The sequence below is a fragment of the Mastigoproctus giganteus genome, chromosome 10 (assembly GCF_048544385.1).
Source record: "Mastigoproctus giganteus isolate SK-2022 chromosome 10, ASM4854438v1, whole genome shotgun sequence".
Taxonomy (NCBI): domain Eukaryota; kingdom Metazoa; phylum Arthropoda; class Arachnida; order Uropygi; family Thelyphonidae; genus Mastigoproctus; species Mastigoproctus giganteus.
The window spans coordinates 16,364,755-16,392,120 of NC_143584.1; the positions used below are offsets into that span (position 1 = coordinate 16,364,755).

General features: G+C 36.6%; 1 protein-coding gene across 1 annotated transcript in view; it reads left to right on the top strand.

Moving 5' to 3' along the window:
• LOC150078802 (guanine nucleotide-binding protein G(s) subunit alpha) overlaps window positions 1-27,366 on the top strand; it is a 244,592-nt gene that overhangs the window by 196,894 nt on the left and 20,332 nt on the right. Inside the window, exons 8-9 of the mRNA XM_090384099.1 lie at window positions 49-228; window positions 20,456-20,586. Of these exons, the coding sequence (XP_090240225.1) occupies window positions 49-228; window positions 20,456-20,586 (311 nt within the window). The remainder of the gene's footprint in view (window positions 1-48; window positions 229-20,455; window positions 20,587-27,366) is intronic.

Consider the following 27,366-nt stretch of genomic DNA (forward strand, 5'->3'; position numbering starts at 1 on the left):
GTTGAAAATCAAAGAAGTGTACATAATAACTATTTTATTATATTGTAGCATGTTTGATGTGGGTGGACAGCGAGATGAGCGTCGAAAATGGATACAATGTTTTAATGATGTTACAGCAATTATTTTTGTAACTGCCTGCAGCAGTTACAACATGGTGTTAAGGGAAGATCCTAATCAGAATAGGCTTCGAGAATCACTTGACCTTTTTAAGAGCATTTGGAATAATAGGTGAGATCTCTTAACTTTTTCAGTAGGTTGTTAATGTTGTCAGTTATTTTATACACTTGCCAAAGTGTCATGGCCTTCCAACAACTGAATTTGGGAGTTATAGACTACATCAACTGTGAAAGGTTAGGGACTACATAAAGTCTAACCCTATGCAGTTTTTACTTAGCCTATAACCCCAAAATCTGCTTTTGAAAGCTGTGATGTGTGGTAGTCTCCTCCCCCACACTTACTTTTAATTATCTGTTTCAGTAATTTACTTGTATATAGTTTTCTATTTTTTGTGCTCCATCTTTTTAAAGAGCAGCACTGCCATTCAATAAATTATTCTTACTTAAATCCATGCAGTGATGTGTTCTAGTTTTTATGCCACTTAAATCATGTTTCCTGTGTGATTGCCTTTCAGCTTCTATATTTTGTTTAAAAAATAAAACTAAAATGAAAGTTTTGTATATTTGTCTACAGAATATCTGCTAAAACACACAAATGACAGTGAGGAGCATTCAAATTCTGCTTGCATTCTTTATTGACTTATAGCAATGATTTTTAGAAATAAGGTTGGATGAAATTGGAGTCAGGCACATTTATTTTCCGTTCTGTAAAAGCTAGTACGTTTTCGGTAAATTGTAGTGGCTCTTTTTCTTCTTCTAAATTTCATTTTACAGTTTTTATTGTGCTGATCAGTATAGTTGTATTTAGTTTTTAAATAAAACAAGTATTTCAGAAAATACACTTGGTTGTATGAACAGCTGTTGCTTGTAGTCATTGTGGCACAAAAACTCTGCAAAGCAGGTAAGCATTTCTTTATGGGAATTGCAAATAGTATATTAAAACTGAATATAAATAGTGCTCTGAATTATTGTAGTTAAATTATGGATTGGTGCAAACAAATTTAGTAGTAGTAGTACTTTAAACATCAAATCAGAATAGTAAGTGTTCAAGTTATGATGATAGTAAACAGCGAAACTCCATTTTTTGTCACTGTTTGTTTAAGAGGTATACTTCATTTTATTATAGTGTTTTATTGAGTGTGGATGTGACAGATTACAGTGAGTATGAGACATACTCACTGTAATATAGTATAGTATAGAGGTTTCCAAACTTTTATACTTTTAAGCCCCCCTTAAAATTTTTCATAAATTTCATATGCCTCCCAAGTTCCATAACAAATGCAAAAAAAACAGATTTGACACAAAATTTAGTTGAATATACATACTATTTTAAATTAATATATACTTCAACACATTTAATCTCAAAGAAATAAAATTCAAATAATAGAAATAAATAAAAAATGCTTTTTACCTGGATTAGTGGAATGGTTTGTCAATATTTCATTAAAAAAGTGCTTCAAGAAAACAAAAGGCGTTCTCCCAAAAAACCAAGTGCGCCCCCATGAAGAAGTACCTCATGCTTTGGGAACCTCTGGTATAGTATATGCCAGGGGTGGCCAACAAGTCGATTGCGATCTACCAGTCGATCGTGGCTTTAATTTCGGTCGATCATGACAAATTTTAAATATATAAAAACACATTAGTCAAAATCTAAATGTTATTATTATGTGCTCCACTGCATACGCTTATTACTAATCTGTTGAACCACCTGACTACTCTTGTCACCACACAGCTGCTAGACTTGTCTAGTGAAAATTCACAGTTACATTGTGGAGAGCATAGTGTATGTGTCGAATTCTTATTTAGCTTACTTAATATTAATAACTGTATTAATATGCCAGGGGTGTATTAATGTACAGTACTTATACATTAATTTAATACCCTTTGATTTAAAATGAATACTACAAAAAAGAGTAAAATGTATCATTTTCATCAAGAGTGGGAACTAGAATACCTTTTTATAATGATAAAAGAAAAATGTTGTTGCTTGATTTGCAATGCTTCTGTGGCTATACCCAAAAAAAGGAAATTTAGAAAGGCACTTCAGTGCACTCCATGGGACCAATCGGATTTTCGTCCACTTTGGACCATTTTATTACACTGGAAACATCCATCCGGGATGCTTTCCTAAAACGTGAACATTTAGTGTCTGTATTCTTTGACATGGAAAAAGTGTATGACACAACTTGGAGATTTGGCATCTTAAAAGATTTGCATAGCCTTGGTCTTAGAGGGCAACTCCCCATTTTTATTAAAAACTTTTTAGCCAATCGATCTTTCCAAGTTCGTGTGGGATCCTCACTTTCTCGTTTCTTCACCCAAGAGGAGGGAGTACCACAAGGATCAGTATTAAGTGTCACGCTTTTTGCCGTGAAAGTTAATTCCATCACAGAACAACTTCCTCCAACTGTAAACAGTGCCCTCTATGTTGATGACTTTAGCATATTTTGTCAGTCATGCAACATGAGGGTTATTGAAAGACAACTGCAGAAAGCCATTGCTGGGCACTTGCTAATGGCTTCAGGTTCTCGCCGGAGGAGACCGTTTGCATACACTTTTGTTGTAAGCGTAATCTTCATCCTGAACCTGAACTAAGGCTCGGACAAAATGCTATTCCAGTAGCAGTGGACACAAAATTCTTGGGACTCGTTTTCGATAAAAAGCTGACCTTTCTGGATCACATCCGTCAACTCCGCACAAAGTGCACAAGAGGGCTGAATATTCTGCGCTCTCTTTCCTCAACATCTTGGGGTGCAGATCGATGCACCCTACTACGCATCTATCGTGCACTTGTACGATCCAGATTAGATTACGGATCCCTAGTATACAATTCGGCCAGAGACAGTGTACTTCGATGGCTGGATCCTGTCCATCATCAGGCTCTCCGTATCGCTACTGGAGCATTTCGAACATCTCCTGTCCAGAGCTTATACGTCGAAGCAAATGAACCACCGCTATCACTTCGACGTAAGGAGTTGTCCCTAAAGTACACCTTAAAACTGAAATCCCTGCCAGACCATCCTACGTGGCCATTTGTTTTTGAGCCACGATGGGAAAATTTGTACAACACCCATAAGACTGCCAATCGTCCTTTTGGTATTCGTCTCCAAGAGCTACTCGAGGAAGTTAATATCAAGGTAGACAAGGTTGCCCAAACACTAAAGCAACCCATTCCACCCTGGCATGCTCATGTTCCAACATGTGACTTCTCCCTAAGAATTTAGGGAAAGTCGGACACTCCATCGTCTGTCTACCTGCAGCTTTATTCAGCACACCGAGCTGAACATTCTGACTTCGCGCCAGTTTACACAGACGGTTCGAAGTCGGAATCATATGTGGGATCTGCCGCTGTCTTTACAGACAGCACTACATCGGAGCAGATTCCCTCTGAATGCAGCATATTTACTGCAGAGCTGCACGCTATAGAGTTAGCCTTGGATCACATTAGTAAATGCCAATACCAACGGTTCATTTTATATTCTGATTCTCTCAGTGTTTTACAGGCTTTAATAACTGTGAGATATAATTCTCATCCAGTTCTGTCTAGTATTCAGCAGAAGATTCACTTCCTCCGTGGACGTGAATATGATATCCGCTTCTGCTGGATTCCTAGCCACATTGGGATTAGTAGAAATGACTTGGCTGACACCGCAGCCAAATCAGCAGTTCCCAATAATAATCGCTGCCTGTTAGTCCCCTATACAGACTACAGGCAAATAATACACATGAAGATACACTCCCAATGGCAGGATTCGTGGAATATACAGACTGCGAATAAATTATATCAAATAAAGCCTGTAACTGAACCGTGGCAGTCTAGTCTGCGCAGGAATCGTAAGGAGGAAGTTGTTCTTGCCCGGACCCGCATAGGACATAGTCATTTGACTCATTCGTTTTTGCTGAGGGCTGATGACCCTCCTATGTGTGAGTCCTCTGGCACAGTTTTATCGATGAGACACATTTTAATTGATTGTCTAGATTTTAGCAATATCCGTTTTACCGCTTTTAATCATGACTGAGCTGTATACACTAAGTCAGATTTTATCCGACAATGACAATGTGTCTGCTGTTTTTAGCTTTTTAAAATCAATAAATATTTTTGCTCGTTTATAAAATTTACATTTTTATTTTATATATTTGTTATACCTTTTGACATAGTGACCTAACTAATTAGGTCACTGAAAGTTTAAATTTTTTTATAAATGACATGGTCTTGGTGCATTATAGCGCCAATAAAATCAAAACCAAACCAAATCGGATTTTCCACCTAATAGTGACCTTAGAAAAAAATTAATTAAAAGAACTTAAATCTAGATTATTTGCACAAAAAAATTTCTTCATGAAATTTACAATCTAAAGCAGTAACTGTAGCATCATTTAAAGTGAGTCATCTTCTTGCAAAAAAATGCAAACCATTTTCTGATGGTCAATTCATCAAAGATGCATTTTTAGAAATAACAGATTCTCTTTTTGAAAATTTTAAGAAAATTAAAAGTGATCTTTAAGATCTGCAATTATTTAGAAATACTGTGATGTGATGCATCGAAAAAAATGAGTAAAAATGTGATTGAACAATTGCGTGCTCGTATTGCTAAGTGTGTGCTTTTCTTTACAGCTGGATGAATCTACAGACATCAGTGATACAGCTAAATTGCTCATTTTTATTTGTATGGTTTTTGATTATTCTGCCACTATAGAAGAACTGCTGGGTATGGTTTCATTAAAAGAAAGAGCTAGAGGTCTTGATATATTTAACGCATTCAAAAATTTAATTGAAAAAATTAAATTACCACTATTTAAGCTTGTGTTGAAAAAATTAAATTACCACTATTATATCAATAACAACAGATGGAGCTAAAGCAATAACAGGGGCATCTTAACGGATTCATCGCATTGTGCCAAAAGGATGATGAATTCCCAGATTTTTTGAGTTACCACTGTATCATCCACCAACAAGTTGTTGTTGTTGTTTGGTTTTTAGGAGCATTAGCAACTAAGGCCATATTGCTCCGGGGATGTGCAGTGGTCATTCCCTGACCTTTCCACATCCTCTGTATTTGGTGATCCATGGGCCCGAACTCCGGTCTAATCAAGAAGCATGTGCTACACACTGCTGCTCCTGCCCACCTGGCTACGGAGGCGCCCACCAACAAGTGTTAGTGAGCAAAAGATTAAATACTAAACATGTTATGGACATAGCTTTCAAAATCGTGAATTCCATCAGAGGACAAGCTCTTCAAAGGAGACTTTTCAAAATGCAACTCGATGAAAATGAGCCAGATATGAGATTACACACAGATGTGAGGTGGCTGAGTCAGAGTGCGCCTCCATTCTAAATTACTCTGAGAGGGGGAGAGAGAGAAGAATCAGAAGTAGAAGGGAATCACCAAGAAAGAGAAGAATGATATTCAGCTCAGGACCCTGGGTGTGCCAAGCCCATACTCACCAGATGTGACATGATTCATAGTATTCCTGCATATAAATATCAATTTTTGGCAATGACTAAGGATCTCATAGAAAAAAAATGTGATCATTTTGCAAATATACAAGATCAATTGCAAAAATATCTTGTTTTTGAATTTAATAGTGAGAAATATGTTTCTGAAATTGAGAAAGTTGTGGATGATTTTGAAACCAGATTCAGTGATTTTAAAACAATTGAAGACACTCTTCAATATATTTCTTATACATTTAATGTCGACTTAGATATGAAACAAACTGCAGAAAAAATCGCTGAGATTTTTCACATTGAGAAAATATTACTTGAAAATGAAATTATTATTACATTGCGAAAAATCTTCCTAAAAGCCAGATCATCAGAAAAAGAGTTTTGGAAATATGTTTACCCAGAAAAGTACCCAAATGCAAAAAAAATGCAGTGAACTTTTAAATTCCCTGGTGCAATCCGTGACTTATCTATGTGAATCGTCCTTTTCATATTTGAAACAAACAAAGACGAAGAATCGCTCTGCTCTTACAGACTTGCATACAGAAGATTCTTTACGGTTGGCCTTATCACAATATATTCCCAATTTTGAAATCTTTGCAGATGACATGAACACACAAACTTCACATAATTTAAAAATTTAAATACGTATGAATTTAAAATAAGAATTTTGAATTGTATTTAATTTTAAAATTTATAAACAGCATTTTTCAATATGTGTTGATTAACTTTTTTAACCATGTGCAATGAAATTCTTGAGATGGTGGATCGCAGTACATTTTGAAGAACAAAAGTAGATCGCATCACAAATTAAGTTGGCCACCCCTGGTATATGCTCATTTCTTGTCATTTTAAATTAGAAATTTATGCATAAGTATGGTGAAAATTAGATCTGGTATGGATACCATGACTGAATGGCACATCTGATGCGAATTGTTGCAGATGATTCTACTGTAAATCATAATGCTGGTGGTACCATCCTTGACATGTTTCCAAAGCTATTGCTAAAAGGGCATAATAGTGCTACAAGTGATTTCCTTGTATGGCTTAGGTACAGGAAAAACAAGACTGAAAGAAAATATTACCAGGTTTAGTAGATAGAGAATGCATGCAAATGACGTTTCTTTTAGTCAGCTTATAGAGTTTGTTCCCAAAAGCTCTTGTCAGATATAATTGCTTTTATTGTTTTCCCATCAGATTTTATCATTGTTATTGTTCTTATTGGTATTTTAACATGGATTGACCAATTCATTTAATTTACTATATATTTTAATTTAGTAAGGGTTTTTTTTTTGTAGGCCCTGCTGGATCATTAATATTAGTTTTCCTAGTAATTATGTTCTATTGATTAATGTATTCATTCTGTTCTCTCATGTAAAGAAACAGGCCATTTACCTGATGTTTTTTTGCTTGCTTAGTCTACATGCCACTCTCTGTCTTCTGCCACTCAGCCATTCCATGGCAGTATGGGCACAAACACACTATTATCACTTCACGAGACTTCACTCGTATACATATCTAATGTCAAATGTGGGGGAGCTATATTTACCAATTAGTGTATTGCTCGGAGAGCACTGTTGTGATTGTCTGTATTCACAAGATAACACGTCGGGCTTCAAGGCTGAATGACATTGTCAGGAGCTCAGATTTTTCTGTTCAAACAGAAATTTCATTAGGCGTGACCACGTGACAAGAGGAAAATGGAGGAAATACTACTACAAAATTAAATTTGAAGTAAATAATCTGTTTTCAGTGCACAAGTAAGAATATCTGAAAACAAATAACAACAACTTCAAGGACGTTGCTCCTGTGCCTATCCGATGCACCCTCCACTTCGACCAGCTACTCGGCATACTCACTGCAAATGTCCAGTCACAGAGACGCTCAAAAATAATCAAAGGAGGAAAAAAGACCAACAGAATTACAAATTGAGAGGACGAACAAGTCGATCATTTCAATTTGCACAACTCAACAATTTCTTACAAGTTAAATTTTTAGGATTGAGAAGTAGTTTTTAGTTGTAATTAAATTTCATTAAAAAATTTTTGTTTCGCATTTTGACGGAATAAATCCTTATTCAAAATTAAACTTGCAGTATTTCGACTTTTCTTAAACATACAACTAATTTTTCCTTAGCGCTGATTGAATTTCGAAATTGCGTATTTTGCCCTTGAATGTCATCCTTAATCGGATTATATAGGAAATTAAATTCTTCTTTATTCATCCGTAAGTACATCTTGAAACGATTTTCATCTTCTTCTAAGTCCTGCCATAAATGATGGAATTCGCCTTTTTCTGTTCTCTTCCAGTTTGTGTCATGTATCTGTTGCATACTCTCTTTTGTTTTCTTGGCTATAGGAAAAGTGCATGCATTTTGAAAATCTGAAGAGGAGGATGAACTGTGGCAATTCATTTCGCTTCAGCTTTCCTCAAATAGAATGACACATATACAACGTTACAGGTTTGCCAGACGTATCCCTTTTGGAATTATAATAAAATTTCCAAGATACACCTTTTTTAACATTTGAAGTGGGGAATTTTAAAAAAGCAGAAATCATAAAACAACCTGTTGAGATGATTATTTAGGAAGAAAGAATTAATTGATGATAAAGTTGTTGAAATGCACCCTTCAAGACTCAAAAAAAAACAACATTCTATCCTATTTACAAAGGGGGTTACAGAATATTTATATTATGCTTACTTTATAACCTTTTACATTCTACTTGACTTCTTTTTTATTTCATTGTAATGGTTTAAGGCTCAGGCAACAAACTTTTTTTAATTTAAAATTCCCAGTATCAATATCGATTTGCTATACGAAGAATATGTTCTGTTGAAATCATTCCATAGAAATATTGAGACAAAAGACCTCAAAAATACCACAGATGTTTGGATAAAAATTTTAAATGCGTACGAAGTACGTAAAGCAGAAAAAAAAATGTTAATTTTGTTTTTGCTTTGCCTCAAATGCAATGAGTGAGCTAGTATTTAGCTCAATGTTTAACGCATGGAAAAAGGAAAGAAATAAATTAGCCCTAAAGAATGTTGAGAAGAAGAACTGTTGCAGAAAACCGATCACAATATGTCATGCAAAGAATTTTACCCATTATGTACTAAAAAATGAAAAACTGTTAAAAGAAAATTTGCTCAAATGAAAAGTATTGCTAGATAAATATTTTCTTTTTGATAAAATAAATCAGGTTTATTGAATATGTATTGTAAACAATTATGTAAAACATTTTATGTTAATATTTATAAAAAGTTTCCTTTAATGTTTATAACTCTTGCAATAAAAATTTTCCAAATTAAAGCATGGGCTATAATTTGGTTAATTTTATTTAAATTTGACTAATTTTGCATTCCACGAACTTGTAAAAATCAACAAAATATAGAAATAAAATGGTTTTATTAAAATCGTTCGGTTTTCTTAATTAACATATAATGTGGGTACACGTAAACCAGGATTGAATACCCCAAACATAATCATGAGTACCTCGAGATCAAATTTTTAATCTGGCCACCCTACGTTACAGTGATGTTTCTTCTCCAACCGACTTCGCAGTTTACATTAAACAGGGACCACAGAGATATGACGAAATTCACGTGACGTGATAATAGTGTGTTTGTGCCCTAACTTTCCTCTAATGTCACACTGCTCCAATTTACAGCAGCCTTTCTTTCTAAACTCCTGCCTATGTCGCCATGATGAGTATTATTATTTCTAGTACTTGTATAATACTTAGCAGCAATAAATATAATTCATTCTATATCCTATCTCTTCATGCACCATAAGTCAGTATTCATATTCAATTTTCCAAAAGTTATAAAGTACTTGAAAATCCTGTTGGGTGCTTTCTTGAGATAGCCCCGTGCTGACTTTGGGGGCAATTTGTTTAGCAAAAGCACTGAAATTCATTGTCATTTTAGTTTGGTGATTCCAAATTGAGCTGGTGAGGTTATCTCTTTCCTATATAGTTGAGTATTTTCACAGGTATTTGTTTGTACTTTTTTTTTCCAGTTGCGATCATTTAGAATTGGAATTCTTTAAAGTCTCAAAAAAAAAAAAAAAAAAAAAAAAAAAAAAGAGGAAAAATTTGCATTAGTAGTGGCAAATGATGCAAAAAGAAAGCTTACACAGCATCAGCCAAAAGAGATAAACAAACAAAAAAAAAAAAAACTTCCCATTTCACCTATCCATTCCCTTCAATAGTTTGTCTAGTTCTTCCTTGAATTTATTTCAGCTATCAACTTCCACAACAACAGACAAAAATTTGTTTTAGCAATCAACTATCTGCTGGCTGAAGGCAAACTCCCACGCATCTATTCTATAGCCATCCTTCCTCAATTTGAATTTGTGTCCCCTCATGTGCATAGTCTAAGTGGCTAAGGTAAAGAAAGCCAACACAAGAACTTCAGGAAAAACCGGTTTGCCACTACTGCAGTTTCTCTCTGCATTCTTGGTAAACAGACCGTGTGTGTGTTATCAGTAGTGGCAGTAGAAGTAGAGAACGATATATTGATTGACACATAGGCTTGACAGATGATGAAATGATTAGTTTTTTTCACATTATTAAAAGCAGATTATTGGAGTTCATGAGTGTTTTTGCTATTAAAAAAAACCATATTACTGATTTTTTTGTACGTTTTTAAGGTTAGATTTACTAACCTAACCTTAAAGGATAGGTTAGGAAAAAAAGAAAAGGTCTCTTTATTTTTCATTATATTTCATAACCTGACCTTAAATGTTAGGTTAGGAAATAACCAAGAAAAGGTTTCCTTACCTAACTTTAAAGGTTAGGTTAGGTTAGGAAATAATAGGAAAAGAAAGAAAGATTCTTTATATATATATATGTATCATAACATCAGTGAATCACTTAACACTGTGATGTTACCGTCTGTCATGCCTACATGTCAATCAATATATCGTTCTCAACTTCTACTGCCAATACTGATAATATACATACACCGTCTGTCTACTGAGAATGCAGGGAGACAGACACTGCGGTAGCGGAAAACCAGTTTGACCGGCAAGTTTCTAGTAGTTTGCTATGGTTCTCTTGTTGGCTTTCTTTACCTTAGCCATCTAAGCAATTGGAAGAATCCTATCAGCATTAAGCTTGCATAATCCATTAAAAGTTTTAGACACCTCAATCAGATCACCTTGCAAGTGCATAATCTCTAGATGCTGCAATTTGCAGAACTGAAGCCTTTCTTTGGTAAGAACACCCTTTTGTTCCCCTTACCAGTCTCGCTGCTCTTCCTACTTGTTTCAGTTCTACATCCTTGATAAAATAAGGCCTCCAGACATGTATACAGTACTCAAGATGTGGCCTGACCACTCTCTTATGGAATGGTCAGGGAAAACCACTTATTCTCATTAGCAAAATTCCTGTATACATTGACAAATCTCCACAAGCTGTCTTGGCAGCCTGTCTGCATTGAGAAACAATGGGAAAATCACTTCCTTATCCTCGTTAGCAAAATTCCTGTATATCATCCCCATGAGCTGTCCTGGCAGCCTATCTGCATTGCTCAGAAAACTTCATATTTGACTACACAATTACCACTAAGTATTTTTTCATTTTCAACAAACTTGAGTGTTGCACAACACAGTTGGCACATTACTCTGGGGCATACTACTATTATGCTGTATTTTTCATTTATCAGTGTTAAACTTCAATTGCCATTTCTTAGCCCATCTGCCTGGCTTTTCTAGATCTTGTTGCAGTAGCATACCATAGTATCATTTACTACTCTGCCAACCTTTATGTCATCTGCAAACTTGGACATTAAGCCTGATGTGCCTGCATCAATATCATTGATAAATACAGAAAATAACAATGATCCCAACAGTGAACCCCGAGGGACTCCACTAATAACATTAGAACACAAAGAACAGTATCCATTGATTACCATTCTCTCTCTCTCCTCCCACTCAACCATTCATTTTTCCATAATAGCAACTTGCCCTTAATGCCACTACTCCAATTTGTACAGCAGTTTTTTTCTTTATGTGTAATAGTATCAAAGCTTTCCTGAAGTCCAAGTATATAATGTCAAAATTATTTTTTGCATCCAGTTCCTTTGTAACCACATTGTAGTATCTGATCAAATTGGTCAGACATTTCTCCTTAACAAATCCATGCTGTATCTGAAGTATAATTGCAGCCTTGTCTAGATGATCCTGCATTACTTTTTTAACCAGGAACTCCATTATTTTCTCTTGAACAGAAGTTAAACTAACAGGTCCGTAATTACTTATGTCACCCTTTGATTCCCGTTTTTGAATTGGGGATACATTTGCACATCTCCAGTCTGCAGGGGCATCTCCTAAATCCAAGCATGCTCTCATAATTATGGCTAATGGTTTTCTTATCTCCTTTGCTGACTCCCTTATTATAACTGGATAGATCCCATCCACTCCAGGTGCTTTCTTATGTATATAACTTCAACAATTTATCTTCCACTTTCCTCTCAATTATTACAAAATCATTTAACTCCCTGTTAGAGTTTGATAAACTTCTGGTATCCCCTTCCTAAAGAATTCATCATGTGTGAATATAGATGCAAAATACTCATTCAGTTTGTGACAAACCTCAGCAGGATCATCAACTGTCAAACCATTGATATCACGTGGACTGATTTCATTCATCCCCTTGTAGCATTTACTTAGGTAAAGAAGCGTTTTTCTTGTGTTTCTTTGCATCCTTTGCCCAAGATCTCTGTAATTTGCTTTGCTTGCCTAACCTCCTTTGTGATTTGATTACAGACTAGCTTATTTCTACAATATGGCCTCTATGTTGCTTGATAATTTATATGCATCCCATGCAACTTTCTCTGCCGTGAGTCTCATTATTTCATCTGACATCCATTTAAACTTATACCATGAAGAGTAATTCTTAATTAGTATGAAATACTTAGTAGCTTCTGTGATTAATCCCTTGGGTGCTTCCTGTTTAGAATTGGCTAATGGTAACATATATCATTTGGTTCCACTATATAGAATTTCAAAATTGTCAGAGACCATTGTAGTCACCTTTACAAATGAAAAACTCTTCTCTTTATCTTCGATAGTAGTTACATCTTTAAATAAATTCCAAATGAACATACTGTGATCCCTGCCACCTAATGGTTCCTTTATCTGCAGATTCTTAATTTGAATAATCACTGCTGATAATCAGATCAAGAGTATTACTCCCTCTGGTTGCCCTTCGAACATGTTGCTGTAGAAAACAATCCTCCAATAAATCCAAAAATCTTGCTAGCGTGCCAGTGACCAACCCAAAAGTTCCAGTCAATATCTGGAAAGTTAAAATCCCCAATTAAAAGACATTCTGATTTACTTGCCAGTCCTGTTTCTCTGTACAGTTGTTCGTTGCAGTCATCAGAGGTATTATGCCTATAACACACTCCTACCGTCATTTTTGCTTTTCCAGTGTTTATGTCACATCAAACTGACTCAACATTGCACTGTCCATCCATGTCAACTGGATGCACTGCTTTTGATTTTATGTGCTTCTTAACTAAGAGCATAGCCCTTCCCATTCCCCTATCCTGTCTGCCCTTTCTGTACACATTGTGCTCCCTATATTTAAATTGTTCATCCCTTATATTTGAGTGACACCAAGTCTCGGATATCCCAACAATGTCTGCATTTGATGTCTTGACCAGCACTTCAAATTCATCAAACATATTTCCTATGCTCCTAGCATTAGTGCACATACAATTAATCATGCACCACTTTTTACTCTTAGTTACCCTAACACAGCCCATGTATTTACTTCTTCTGTGATGACTCCCAGCAGTCCTTGAAATCTCCATTACCTTGCTTTCCAGGCTGCCATCATTCCAGTAGAAGCAGTACAAGAATCACTTTCACTTCTGCCTGCAGCTATTGTTAATCTATTATTTTGTTAATCTATGCCACCCAAGCTATCAGTTTTCCAACCCACCTAACACTGCCTTGATAGCATTAACAAATATTCTTTCACCCTTTATATTTAAGTGTATGCCATCCCTGTAGAACAGTCTATCCTGTTAACAAGCACAGACCATGCTAAGAAAAATTCTACCCCACGAGCCTTGCACAGTCCCTCCAGGCCTGAATTGATTAACAAGGCCCTCATTGTATACTCCCTCTTGTCGTGTCTGGGTAGAATTGCAGACAATTTCAAATTTAACCTTAACTTGTGGCTTTCTTTTCATCTGCAGTTTGCAGATCTTCTACTCTTATGTCATTAGTGCCAGTGTAAACAACAGTATCACCTTTTCTGTCCTTAAAAGATGACATCTGCTCTACATCATCAACAGCTTTTGTTCCTGGTAGAAATTAATAGCAAGTGCTGAAATTTTCAAAATTACTAGCAAGGTGACTACTTTCAAGACAAATAGCAGGGTTGTATGTTTGAATTTGTTAGGAGACAGTTGCTATTCTGAAGAAATATAATTAGCATTAGCATTAGTAGAGGCATTTGATGCAAGAAAGCAAGCTTATGCAGCATCAGCCAAAAAAAAAAAAAAAAAACCCCACTTCCACTTCACCCCTCTGTTCGTTCAAAATACCTGTCCAGCTGAGCCTTAAACTTATTTAGGCTATCAACCTCCACCACAAGGGATGGAAGTCTGTTCCACCAACCAACCACCCGCTGGCTAAAGGCAAATTTCCACATGTCTATCCTACATCTGTCTTTCCTTAATTTGAATTTATGCCCTCTCAGGTGATTATTCTGAGCGAGAGGAAGAATCCCATCAGCATTGAGCATGCTCAAACCATTCAAGGCTTTATACACCTCTATCAGATCACCTCACTGGTGCCTAGTCTCCAGACACTGTAATTTGCAAAACTTAAGCCTTTCTTTGTAAGAGCACCCCTTTGTTCCATTCACTAATCTTGTTGCCCTTCTCTGTACTCGTTCCAGCAGCTCTACATCCTTCTTGAAATGAGGCCTCTAGACCTGTATACGGTACTCTAGGTGTGGCCTGACCATTGCCTTATACAAGGGAATAATCACCTCCTTATCCCTGCTGGAAAAATTCCTGTATATCATTGACAATACTCCATGAGCTACTCTTGCAGCCCGTCTGCACTGCTCAGAGAACTTCATATCTGCCTACACAACCACCCCCAAGTCCCTTTCATTCTCTACCACTGTCAGTGTAGTACCACAGAGTTGATACGTTGCTCTGAGGTTGCTGTTTCCCATGTGTAGTACTTTACATTTGTCATGTAATTTCAAGAGACATGCCAATATCAAACAATCAGCATCTTATGAAGTGTATACTAATACATCTCTGTATTAGTATTATTGTTAGTAGTGGCAGATGTTGCAAGGAAGACAGCTTATACATCATCAGCCAAAAAACCCTAATGATTCTCTAATCCTTCCTTAAATTTTCTCAAACCATGCACTTCCACAACAGCACATGGAAGTTCCAGCAATCAATTACTCTCTGGCTAAAAGCAAATTTTCACACACCTGTCCTGTAACCATCCTCTTTCAATTTATGTTCTCCTGAGTATGTCATCAACCGGCCTCTGTAGCCGAGTGGCAGGAGTGGGAGTGTAGTAGCACACGCTCTTTGAGTAGACTGGGGTTCAAGCCCCTGATTGCTAAATATGGTCAATCTGCCAACCTGCACTGGACCAGCATAGCAGAACTTGGTCCATTTCCCCCAATATGAATTATTGAGGAAGCTTCCATCCTGCAGTAGATTGATAATGGCTGCAGTTTACCTTTATATGTCATCTGAGAAAGAGTAAGTGTGCCATCAGCATTTTGTTTGCTCAATCCATTTAAAGCTTTAAACATTTCAGTCTGCTCTACCTGCAGTCCAACAATTTGCAGAATTGAAGTCCTTCTTGATAAGAGTTCCTTTTTATTCCTAAGAGTGCCATCCATTCCTTCATCCTTCCTAAAATGAGACTTCTATGTGGTGCACAAGGTGTGACCCAACCATTGCCTTATCAGGATAATCAGCTCCTTACCCTCCTGGAGAAAATCATTATATATCGCTGACAGAACCTCACGAACTGCCCTATCAGCCTGTATGCATTGTTCAGAGAACTTCATGTCAGACCGGGTCTTTTTTTTTCTCTACTACCTTGATTCAGTATCACCTAATTGGTTATTTTGGGATTAATGCTACCCATATGCAGTACCCTCCCCCGATGGTATTCTCCACCTTGTCGCAGTGGGGAGGGGGCTTGCATGTCCCGATGATCCGGAGAGCTAAGGCGGTGGTAGCTTAGCTACTGGTAGGCCCTCCCAAGCTGGACAGGTTAAAGGGTAGGGTTCAGACTAAGAGAGATACCCCAGCCCTCCAGGTTGGGGGTTGCTGCAAAGGGCTAGCTCCTCATTCAGTGTAAAAAAATACACAAATGCTAAACGACCTACAAGTGAAAATGAAAGCGGACCGCACTTTCGGAAACGACTCGGCAAACAGGAAAGGACTATGATTTTGGGATGCTGGAATATTCAAGGCCTTTCAACTAAAAGAAACTTTCTTCCGGATGAACTGCAAAAATTCAAGTTAGATGTCATCGTGTTATCAGAGACAAAGAAAAAGGGATGTGGAGAGGAAATAATGGGAGAATACTACCATTTTTGGAGTGGAGTCGATAAGAGTGAAAGAGCAAGAGCAGGAGTTTCTATTGCTGTTAAAAAGAAATCGAGACACAACATCAAAAACTGGCAATTTATTAATGAAAAAATTATCTCATTGGAACTGACAATGTATGGGAGAGAAATATGTATTTTGGGAATATATGCCCCAACTAATGACACCGCCGATACCTTGAAAGATGAATTTTGGGAGGATCTGGGAGAACTAATAGAAAAAATTCCTAAGAACAAAGAGATATTTCTAATGGGAGATTTCAATGCAAGAGTAGGAACTGAACAAAATAGCAAAGTTATTGGAAGATTTGGAGAGAAAGAGAGGAATGACAATGGAGATAGACTATGCAATCTTTGTGAACAGTTCGACTTGAGAATAAACAACACATTTTTCCAACACAAGGATATCCATAAATATACTTGGTCACAGGAGACAAGACAAATTAGATCAATTATAGATTACATTATTTCAAAATATTCAGGGACATATGTATTGAAAGATGTCAGAGTTTACAGAGGAGCCGAATGTGGATCTGACCATTTTCTTGTTAAAACAACACTGAGGTGGAACTGGATTAAGAAAATATGTGTGGACAACCAACAATACAGGGAAGGAGAAATGCTACAAGTGGATCAATTTAACGTTGACCTACTCCAGGATGACAGCATTAGAAACAACTTCACCCAGAGACTGGATGCTGCAATTAACATAGAGATAAAAGGTAATACTGAAGAAATCTACAAAAATTTAAAAAATACTGTTAAAAAAATAGCTCACGAAATCCTAGGCAAAAAGAAGAGCCAAGGACCAAAAAAAAAAAGACCTGGATTACAGAGAAAGTAAGAGCTGATGTAGAGGAAAAGAAACTTTCATATCAGAAATGGCTGGGTGATAGGAATGATGCATATAGGAACATTTATGTTGAAAAGAAGAAAATAGCCAATCAGTTGGTAGCAGAAGCGAAAAATGAAGAATGGGAAAGGAATCAGCGGAATTGTGGAAGGTCCTTAAAGACTTGAGAAAACAGAATAAACACAATGCTGGTTTGCAATTAATACCTTTGAAAGACTGGACGAAGTACTATGAAGGACTTTTAAAAGAAGACCGGGAAGAGTTCAAGACGATAGAGGATTTTGGTGTAGAAGACTCAGGCTTAAAAGTTTCTGTTAGGGAAGTGGAACTCCTGCTAATGGAAGGAAGGAAGGAAGGAAGGAATGGCAAATCACCTGGACCTGGAGGAATTTACATGGAACTTCTGAAATATGGAGGAAGAGGAGTGGCTGTTCTGATACAAAAACTGTTAAATAGTATACTGAGAGGAGAAGAAATGATAACAGGATATATTACATCAATTTATAAGAAGGGCGATCAGAAAAGCTGTTCAAATTACAGAGGAATATGCATCCTGAACCCGCTGTTAAAGATCCTTGGAAAATGGATCAGGAACCATTTAGAAGCCTGAATCGAGATATCAGAAGAACAAAGTGATTTTTCAGCTGGGAGGTCATGTATAGACCATATCTCAACAGTGCGACAGATCCTTGAAAAATGCCAATCAAAAGGAAAAAAATCTTATGATTTTCATTGACCTTGAAAAGGCATATGACGGTGTTCCAAGAAAATCTTATGGGAAGCACTAAAAGAGGCAAATATTGATGGACAACTGATTAATATTATTAAGGCAATTTTCAGGAATAATAGATGCAGAATTAAAGTGGGATCAGCTTTGTCACCTGAATTCCACACTTCAAAAGGCTTATTACAAGGTTGTTGCATGTCACCAACACTTTTCAAAATTTATATCGACATCTGCCTAAGATCCTGGTCAAAAAAATGCAATAAAATGGGATTGCCGATTAATATGAACACCTATATTCACAATTTACTTTTTGCAGACGATCAGGTGGTGATAGCACAAGACTTAGAAGACTTTTTGGAGACGCTCAGCAGGAACTTTTAGAAGAGACAGAAAACGGAATGAAGACATAAGGGAAAAAATGGAAGTGAAAAAGACTATTATTGACACCATCAAAGAAAAGCGTCTAACATGGTATGGACATGTAAAACGGATGCAAGAAAACAGATATCCAAAGGCCATCCTGGAATGGATACCTCCTGGAAGAAGGAGAAGAGGAAGACCTGGGAGGACATGGATGGATTGAGTACAGGGAGTGCATGACAGCCCGAGGCTTAACCGACCAAGACACCTTGAACTGCACTTTATGGCAGGAAAAAATTCCTAACAAGAATAACTTGTAGGCTGAGGAAACCCATTGTAAATGGAAACACTCCTGTTGAAGAAGAAGATATGCAGTACCATGCATTTATCAGTGTTAAACCTTAATTGCCACTTATCTTAGCTGTCTAATTTCACTAGGCAGATAAGCCGATGCATCTCTGTATTAATATTAGTATTAGTAGTAGTTCACTCTTCCAACCTTTTTATCAGGAGACTTAGACGTTAAACTTGATATGCCTTCATCAGTATCATTAATAAATATTAAAAATGAGCTGACCACTGAACCTTGAGGAACTTCACTGATAACATTAGTCCAAGAAGAGCAGGCCCATTCATCTGGCGCCTCCGTAGCCAGGTGGGCAGGAGCAGCAGTGCATAGCACACGCTTCTTGATCAGACCGTGGTTCGAGCCCGTCACCACCAAATACGGAAAGGTCAGGAAATGACCACCGCATATCCCTGGAGCAATATGGCCTTAGTTGCTAATGTTCCTAAAAACCAAATAACAACAACAACCCATTCATAACCACTCTCTCTGGTGGTTTTCACAAAATCTATTGTTATAGATTTTGTGACAACAAATTTGTTAGCACACTGTATTATCCATCATTTTGTGTTGTGTTTTTCCCCAAGTTTGTACAAGTGTGTTGTAAAAAAAAAAAAAAAGAAAAGAAAATTACTAAAATAAGAAGAACTGAGTGAAATCGCTGGAATTTACAACTAAGCATAGTTAAACTTCTCACATACATACACACACCGCTGTCTAGTTTTTTCAAAAGTTCAACTTTATCTGTTATGGACAATGTACGGCATTTGCGCTTTACACCACGAGAGGCACTTCCTTTATGTATTGGAACCGTGGCTGGGGTTAAATGGGAACAGTTTATAATTATAATAGTAAATGCAGAAAAACAAGTAGAAATGGCTTGCCAGTGTTTACAAGTTCATGCAAAACAGCTGATGCTGCAACCAATGCCACCAAAACAGTAGCGGCAGGTCGGTGTGCCGACCCAGGAAATTTGAAATTACATTAGTGGAAATTATGTCCAAATTAGTGGTGGAACCGAATTAATGATAGTCAATCTGTATTATCATTTAGCCATTATAATACTAATACTGCTACTACTACTGCTGAAATATATATCCGACTGTAATCCTCAGTTATTGTTTGAGCAAATGCAGCCTAATTATTGAGGTTAAAGGTACATATAATAGTTATTAGGCATTTAAATTGTGTTACTTCCACACATACTACTTGGCTGTTCACTTAGACAAAATACAAAACAGGTTATTAACAGTTTGACCTGTGTTTGCTATTAGAGTCCATCTGCTTTTATTCTATATCATTTCTACCCTCATACAGATGGCTAAGAACAATTTCTGTGATTCTCTTTCTTAATAAACAAGACCTTTTAGCAGATTTTTAAGTGTATAGCCCATTCAAGCAGTGCTATGTAATGTAAAAAGATGTTTTCACTTAGGCAGAATGTGAATAATAGCATTTGCCTCTAAGTTGTGTATAAGCTTAAGTTTATAGGTCAGATATTCAGCTTTAGTCTTCAATGAAAGAAGCAAGGTCCTTATAATCAGAATATGATGCAGCTAAAGCACATGAATTTTATTTGAATGTAAAGTCCATCAAATTAGGGAAGTTTAAACTACAAACACTTTAAACATCACAAAATTAACTAAAAAAGAAACCAATTAGCTCCTGAGTATGTAAGATAAAGTTTACTTATTTGTATAATCATTGTAAAAAAATTTTAAGGTAATTTGCTCAGTTTTTATACATAGTAATAATGCCCAAATAATATCCTATAGCCTACATGTGCTGTCTCAATTTTGGCTAATCATGTGTTGTGTGATATCAGCAAATAAGTATTATTCCAATAATAAATTTTATATAGTTCTCCATGATCATTTACCAAATAACATTTTTGACTGAGCACTGATAGTTGTTAAATTGTATTGCAATATAAATCCAATTCCTCATAGTGTTGAAAACTTTTATTCTATATCATTTCCTCCCTCATACAGATGGCTAAGAACAATTTCTGTGATCCTCTTTCTTAATAAACAAGACCTTTTAGCAGAAAAAATCAAAGCTGCTAAGTCTAAATTAGAGGATTACTTTGGTGAGTTTGTGCATTACCAGACTCCTCCAGATGGTAAGTAAATCTTTGTTTTTTTTTTTTTTTTTTTTTTTCTGTGTAGTCATTGTTCCCTTTTATTTAAAATAACCTCAAATATATTTTATCGTATAACAACACATTGCAGAATTTAGCATCTGTATGTATTTTGATGTTGTAATCGAGGCTGTAACTTTTTGAGTAATGTAGATTGCTCTTATAAAAGAAAAATAATAACAACCACTATAATTATTGGACCTCAGTGCTGTATTTAAATTTTTTGTTTTTCTTGATTTATCACAGTGTTTATGTATTGCAATATAAATTTAGTTAAAGGTTGAACTAAGATTTTAGGCATACAAAACTAAGAACATCTCTTAATGATTTTAACAAGTCTTCAGCATTTAGAAGTATAGACCTTCTATATAATGTTGCTCGTTTGATGTATAGTTCTGCTTAGTTGTTTGGAAATTAACTGATACTTACATCTCAGTTGTCCAGAATTTCAATAGCATTACCAGTTTCCTAACTTTTTATTTTCCATTATTCACATGTTAGAAAACATGTGAATAATTTTAGAGCAAATTTTAAATATATAAAAATCTGGAAAACAAAATTATAGATGCAGAAATAATTAAAAAAAATTTATACATATCCTTTTTTCACAGGACCCTGGACCCAGAAATAAGATAGTTTCTAGAACATACCTCAAGTTAGGGCTCCAATTTTTTGAATGTGACCTAATTTTCTTAAAAATTATCAAATATTATTAAATTTTTAATGCTTCAGTCAATTAATATTAATATAAAAATGAGTAATTAAGATTTTATATTTTGACTTAATTTGTAAATGTATGACTTCACCTCATCACAATGGTTTTAGGTACTAGCATTAAGAAAGCACACTTACTCTACATTTAGTTGAAATTAGCTTTAATGTAATTATGAGTGGTCCCCACACAATGAAATGCCACTTAATCCACTGTTTCTGCCATTCTTCAAAAACATAGTGAAAGACAATTTTTGACATGCATTTGAGAATCGCTTCTGATGTCTTTACAACTTCTGACAACTGGAAACATTCTTCTTGCAGCTCCTTCTTTAACTTTGGAAATGAAAAAAAATTCCATGGTGCAAGATCAGGGCTGTAGGGAAAATGAGGAACGCATTTGACATTAATGCTAAGTACTTCATGGCAGTATGAGCAGTGGGAGGTGTTGCATTGTCACGATACAGCATCCACTCACCTGTGCATGCAGTTGTGGTCATTTGCAACAAATGTGATCCTGCAAAGTGTGCAGTAAGGTCCTGTAACAATCATGACGTGGCACAACATACTGGTAAACCAGTATGGTGTGCCTTTATTTGACATTCAAGGAATGTCAAATAAAGAGATGATTATAACCTTTCCTGCAGAAACCACAACTTTTGCTTTTTTCAGTATTTGCAATGACATAGACCAGTGGTTTTCAACCAGGGTGCCGCGGCAAACTAGGGTACCGCAACAACATTCTTGGGGTGCTGTGTAATTTGGGTTTAAGTTACTTAAATTTATTATTATTATTTTTTTTTTTAATTTGTATATTTATTTCATTATAAAAAGGTGTATGGCATCCATTGTACCATATCTTTTTAATTTTGTGGTGATCTATAATTGATATTTATTTAGTACCTCTATATAAAAAATAAAATTATTATATATGCATATATTAAAAGGTCGAAAACCACTGTGTTAGGTATTTATTTTGGCCTAGAGGTGCCATGAAAAAAATTACTGGGACACTAAGGGCGCCATGAACCGAGAAAGTTTGGGAACTTCTGACGTAGACTTTCAACAGAGCTTTGTTGCTCACTCTCTTGGTCAAAATGATGAAGGCCATGTCTCTCATCTGCCATTGTCACCTTGTGCAGAATCTCACCATTTTCAGTAACCATCCATTGCAGCTTCTAACAAGCCTCCATGCAACCTTGCTGTTGCTCAGGCATGAGTGGTCTTGGAACCCAGCATACAAAAATGTGTTTGCACTTCCATAGCCAGGTGGGCAGGAGCAGCAGTGCATAGCACACGCTTCTTGATTAGACCGGGGTTCGAGCCCGTGACCACCAAATACGGAGGATGCGGAAAGGTCAGGGAATGACCACCGCATATCCCCGGAGCAATATGGTCTTGGTTGCTAATGCTCCTAAAATCCAAATAACAACAACAACAACAAAAATGTGTCATGTGCAAATGGTCATGGAGAATACTGTGTGTGCTTCCTACTGATATTCTGAACATATCTGCCAGTTGCCTTACTGTTATACAGCAATCTTCTCTCATTATTACAGAAGCAATGTTTATGGTTTCTGTGGTGATGGCAGTGGATGGAATTCCAGGACCACTGATTTTTGTGATTGAATCATGTCCATCTTTAAACATTCTAAACCAACTGTGAACTGATCTGTTTCACCATAAGCATCTTTTAACATTTCATACGCATGTCCTCACATGTCACATCCATTGTGACATAGGCAAAACTGAACAGGCATAAACTTGACCGACCACATTACACCGTGTGCACAAATCAACTGTGCAATTGCTATGCGATGCATCTTGATTTGGTCTTAAATTTTCAGTTAGAAATAGCAAGCAGTATGGTTGTTCATTATAAATTATGATCATTCTTTATTGAACAGCCCTCATATATTAAAGAAACATGAAAAGCATAATTAATTAAACATTTTTGGTTGATATTAATTAAACATTTCCACAGACATACCTTCCTGCCTTTTAGTAAAATTGTAAATTGAAATGTCAAATTAATTATGCTTTTAATGTTTGTTTAATGTGTATATAGTGTTTGTATAGTGTATGTCATTTATAACTATATTCTATAGTATAGGCAGGATTTAGGGTTCAAAATCTGTGTGACTTGGAAGTTGGATAGAAAAGCATTATTTTTTAACTGTTTCAGCAAACTGTATATTGCAAAAATCAGTTAAAATGTTTAAAAATATATAAGAATGATTGTATTTCTTAAAGATTGTACTGGCACTGTAGCAGGGACTATATGCTGAAAGTAGATTAGCTCAAGGTGTGAGGGAACACTTTCACTTCACACTGCCTAATTTCCATATCTGGCTCTGTCAGACTCCTGAGCTTGCTGTTTAACAGACTAAAAGGTGTCTTCCACAGACCTCAATATCAATACAGAAACATAGTGACAACAGCAATATATACCATTGGCGCGCCATACTCCCAAAGAAGACTTTCCACAATCTTATTGAGAACTGATTATAGAGGCAGCTATTTGTAACAAAGTGGGAGGCTGTGTAGAAAAGTAGGATGCATTAGACTTAAGTAACAACCCTGAGACATAAACAGAGGAATAGAATCTGCAACTGGTTGTCTTCCAAAAAAACCTATGACAAGCAACATTCCCCTACCATCCCCACTCTTATACGCCCAGCTTCCAGGACCTTGACTAAGAGGATGAGCAATAACACAACTCAGTTTCTGAGTGGAAAACTTTTTAACCTTTTCGTCTTTATTTATTTCTAATGTAGTTATCTTGCCAAACTATTAGGGTCCTCAGGATAAGAGAAGGTTCTTCTGTTCTCTTGCTCTTTCTGTTTTGCCTTCAATCCCTCCTTATTCCCATCTCATCTGAACTAATACAATGGATTGTCTCATAGGTACCTGCAGAGCAATTTCTTTTACTCCTTGAAGAAAGTTATTGAAAAGTGATCGTCTTGTTTCAGGGTTGGCTTCTCGCGTGTTTGTTTTTTCCTGCGATCAGATGGTAAGAAGTATTTGTCTTTCTGAGCTTTTAGAGTTGCAAAGGGTGAGGGAAAATTCTTTGGTTCTCTTTATTTTCCTATTCTTCTCCCAATCCTTTATTCCAATTTCACTTGAAGTAATGCAATGGATTATCTCAGTGATATATAAGTACCTGCAGAGCAATTTATTTTAGTCTGTAATGTCAGTCAGTTTCCAGTCTGTTTGCTTTCTTCTTCAGTCATATGGATGGTATACTTGTTTATTAGCATTAGCATTAGCAAGGGCACATGATGCAAGAAAGCAAGCATCAACCAAATACACACACACACACACACACACACACACACACACACACACACACACACACACACACACACACAGACCCTTCTCATTAGCATTAGCATTAGTAGAGGCATTTGATGCAAGAAAGCAAGCTTATGCAGCATCAGCCAAAAAAAAAATAAAGTAAAATAAATAAATAAAAAATAACCACTTCCACTTCACCCCTCTGTTCGTTCGAAATACCTGTCCAGCTGAGCCTTAAACTTATTTAGGCTATCAACTTCCACGACAAGGGATGGAAGTCTGTTCCACCTACCAACCACCCGCTGGCTAAAGGCAAATTTCTGCACATCTATCCTACATTTGTCTTTCCTCAATTTGAATTTATGTCCTCTCAGGTGATTATTCTGAGCGAGAGGAAGAATCCCATCAGCATTGAGCATGCTCAAACCATTCAAGGTTTGTACACCTCTATCAGATCACCTCGCTGGTGCCTAGTCTCCAGACACTGTAATTCGCAAAACTTAAGCCTTTCTTCGTAAGAGCACCCCTTTGTTCCATTCACTAATCTTGTTGCCCTTCTCTGTACTCGTTCCAGCAGCTCTACATCCTTCTTGAAATGAGGCCTCCAGGCCTGTATACAGTACTCTAGGTGTGGCCTGACCATTGCCTTATACAAGGGAATAATCACCTCCTTATCCCTGCTAGAAAAATTCCTATATATCATTGACAATGCACCATGAGCTACTCTTGCAGCCCGTCTGCACTGCTCAGAGAACTTCATATCTGCCTGCACAACCACCCCCAGGTCCCTTTCATTCTCTACCACTGTCAGTGTATTACCACAGAGTTGATACGTTGCTCTGGGGTTGCTGTTTCCCATATGTAGTACTTTACATTTGTCAATGTTAAACTTCATTTGCCACCTCTCAGCCCATCTGCTCAACTTTTCTAGATCCTGTTGCAGCAGAGTACTGTCATTAGTGTCATCAACAACCCTGCCAACCTTCGTATCATCTACCCATCGTATTTCTACCCATCCACTCGTTCAAAATGTTTGTCTAGTCCTGCCTTGAATCTGTTTAAGCAATCAAACAACTGCTGGCTAAAGGCAAACTTCCGCACATCTATCCAAACAACTGTCTTTTCTCAATTTGAATTTATGCCCTCTCAAGCGATTATTCTGAGCAAGAGGAAGAATCCAATCAGCATTGAGCATACTCAATGCTGATGGAATTCTTCCTGGTGCCTAGTCTCCAGACACTGTAATTTGCAAAACTTAAGCCTTTCTTCATAAGAGCAACCCTTTGTTCCATTCACTAATCTTGTTGCCCTTCTCTGTACTTGTTCCAACAGCTCTACATCCTTCTTAAAATGAGGCCTCCATACAGTACTCAAGATGTGGCCTGACCATTGCCTTATACAAGGGAATAATCACCTCCTTATCCCTGCTAGAAAAATTCCTGTATATCATTGACACAAAACCATGAGTTACTCTTGCAGACCATATGCACTGCTCAGAAACCTTCATATCTGCCTGCACAATTACCCCCAGGTCCTTTTCACTCTCTAACACTGTCAGTGTAGTACCACACAGTTGATATGTTACTCTGGGGTTACTGCTTCCAATATGCAGTACTTTACATTTGTCAATGTTAAACTTCAGTTGCCACCTCTCAGCCCATCTACTCAACTTTTCTAGATGCTGTTGCAGCAGCATACTGTCATTTCGGGCATAAAACAACCACATTGTGTAATATCATTAAACTTGCCTTTAAATCTCGATATTCTAATAAACAAAAATACCTTTCCCAGGTTAGGAAGCTTCGTGATAAATTAAAAAATTATCTACATCCTAACGATTGGTCTGTATTGAAGACCTCCATAGATTTGCAATGGGAAGCACAGGCCTCAGATATAAAAAAACAGACATGTTAACAAATTACAAACATTATCGGGAGGGTCAAGACACGTTCATACGAATTCTAACACATTCTGATGACTCCCCCCCTGCATACACAAAACGTGCTACCATAGAATACATCAGCTAGTTCACGAACACCCCCCCCCTCGCCCAGCATTAAACAAACCGACATATCAACAGGTTACAAATCTTTCCTCGCATACGCTATCGCAGTATCAGATTTCATTTTTATCCAAAGGATTAAATTATAATTTACCACCTCGAAAACTACCTAAAAAACAGTGCGTAATTGATATTGAATTTGGTAATGTTCCAGAAAAAGATTTATTTATTCAACAAGTTAACCAAGTGGTGAATAACATAAAAGAAACGCGACTTCCTAAATTGAATACACATGACAGTTCAGCTTTACGTGAACTTCGGGAAAATGAAGACATTATTATACAGAGGGCAGATAAAGGAGATACAGTGGTAATACTCGATAAACCTGATTATATTAATAAGTAAGATTCAGTTGTTTCAGATACCTCCACTTATCTTGAAGTAGACCCGGCATTATTTACCAATTTGGTCAATCAATACAATAAAATGTTAACCAAGTATCGAAAAAACGACTACATTACTATGGCTCAGTTAAAGGAATTGAAGGCCAGAACATACAATATTCCTGCACTTTTCGGTCAGGTAAAATTACACAAGACTGGATTTCCTATTCAGCCTATTGTTTCCTACAGAAACTCGGCATTTTCATCCTTGGCCACACATGTATATAGCATTATAAAACCCTTTAGACAGGCAATACAATTTGGGATTAAGAACTACGATACATTATTTAATAACCTTAAGGACTGTAG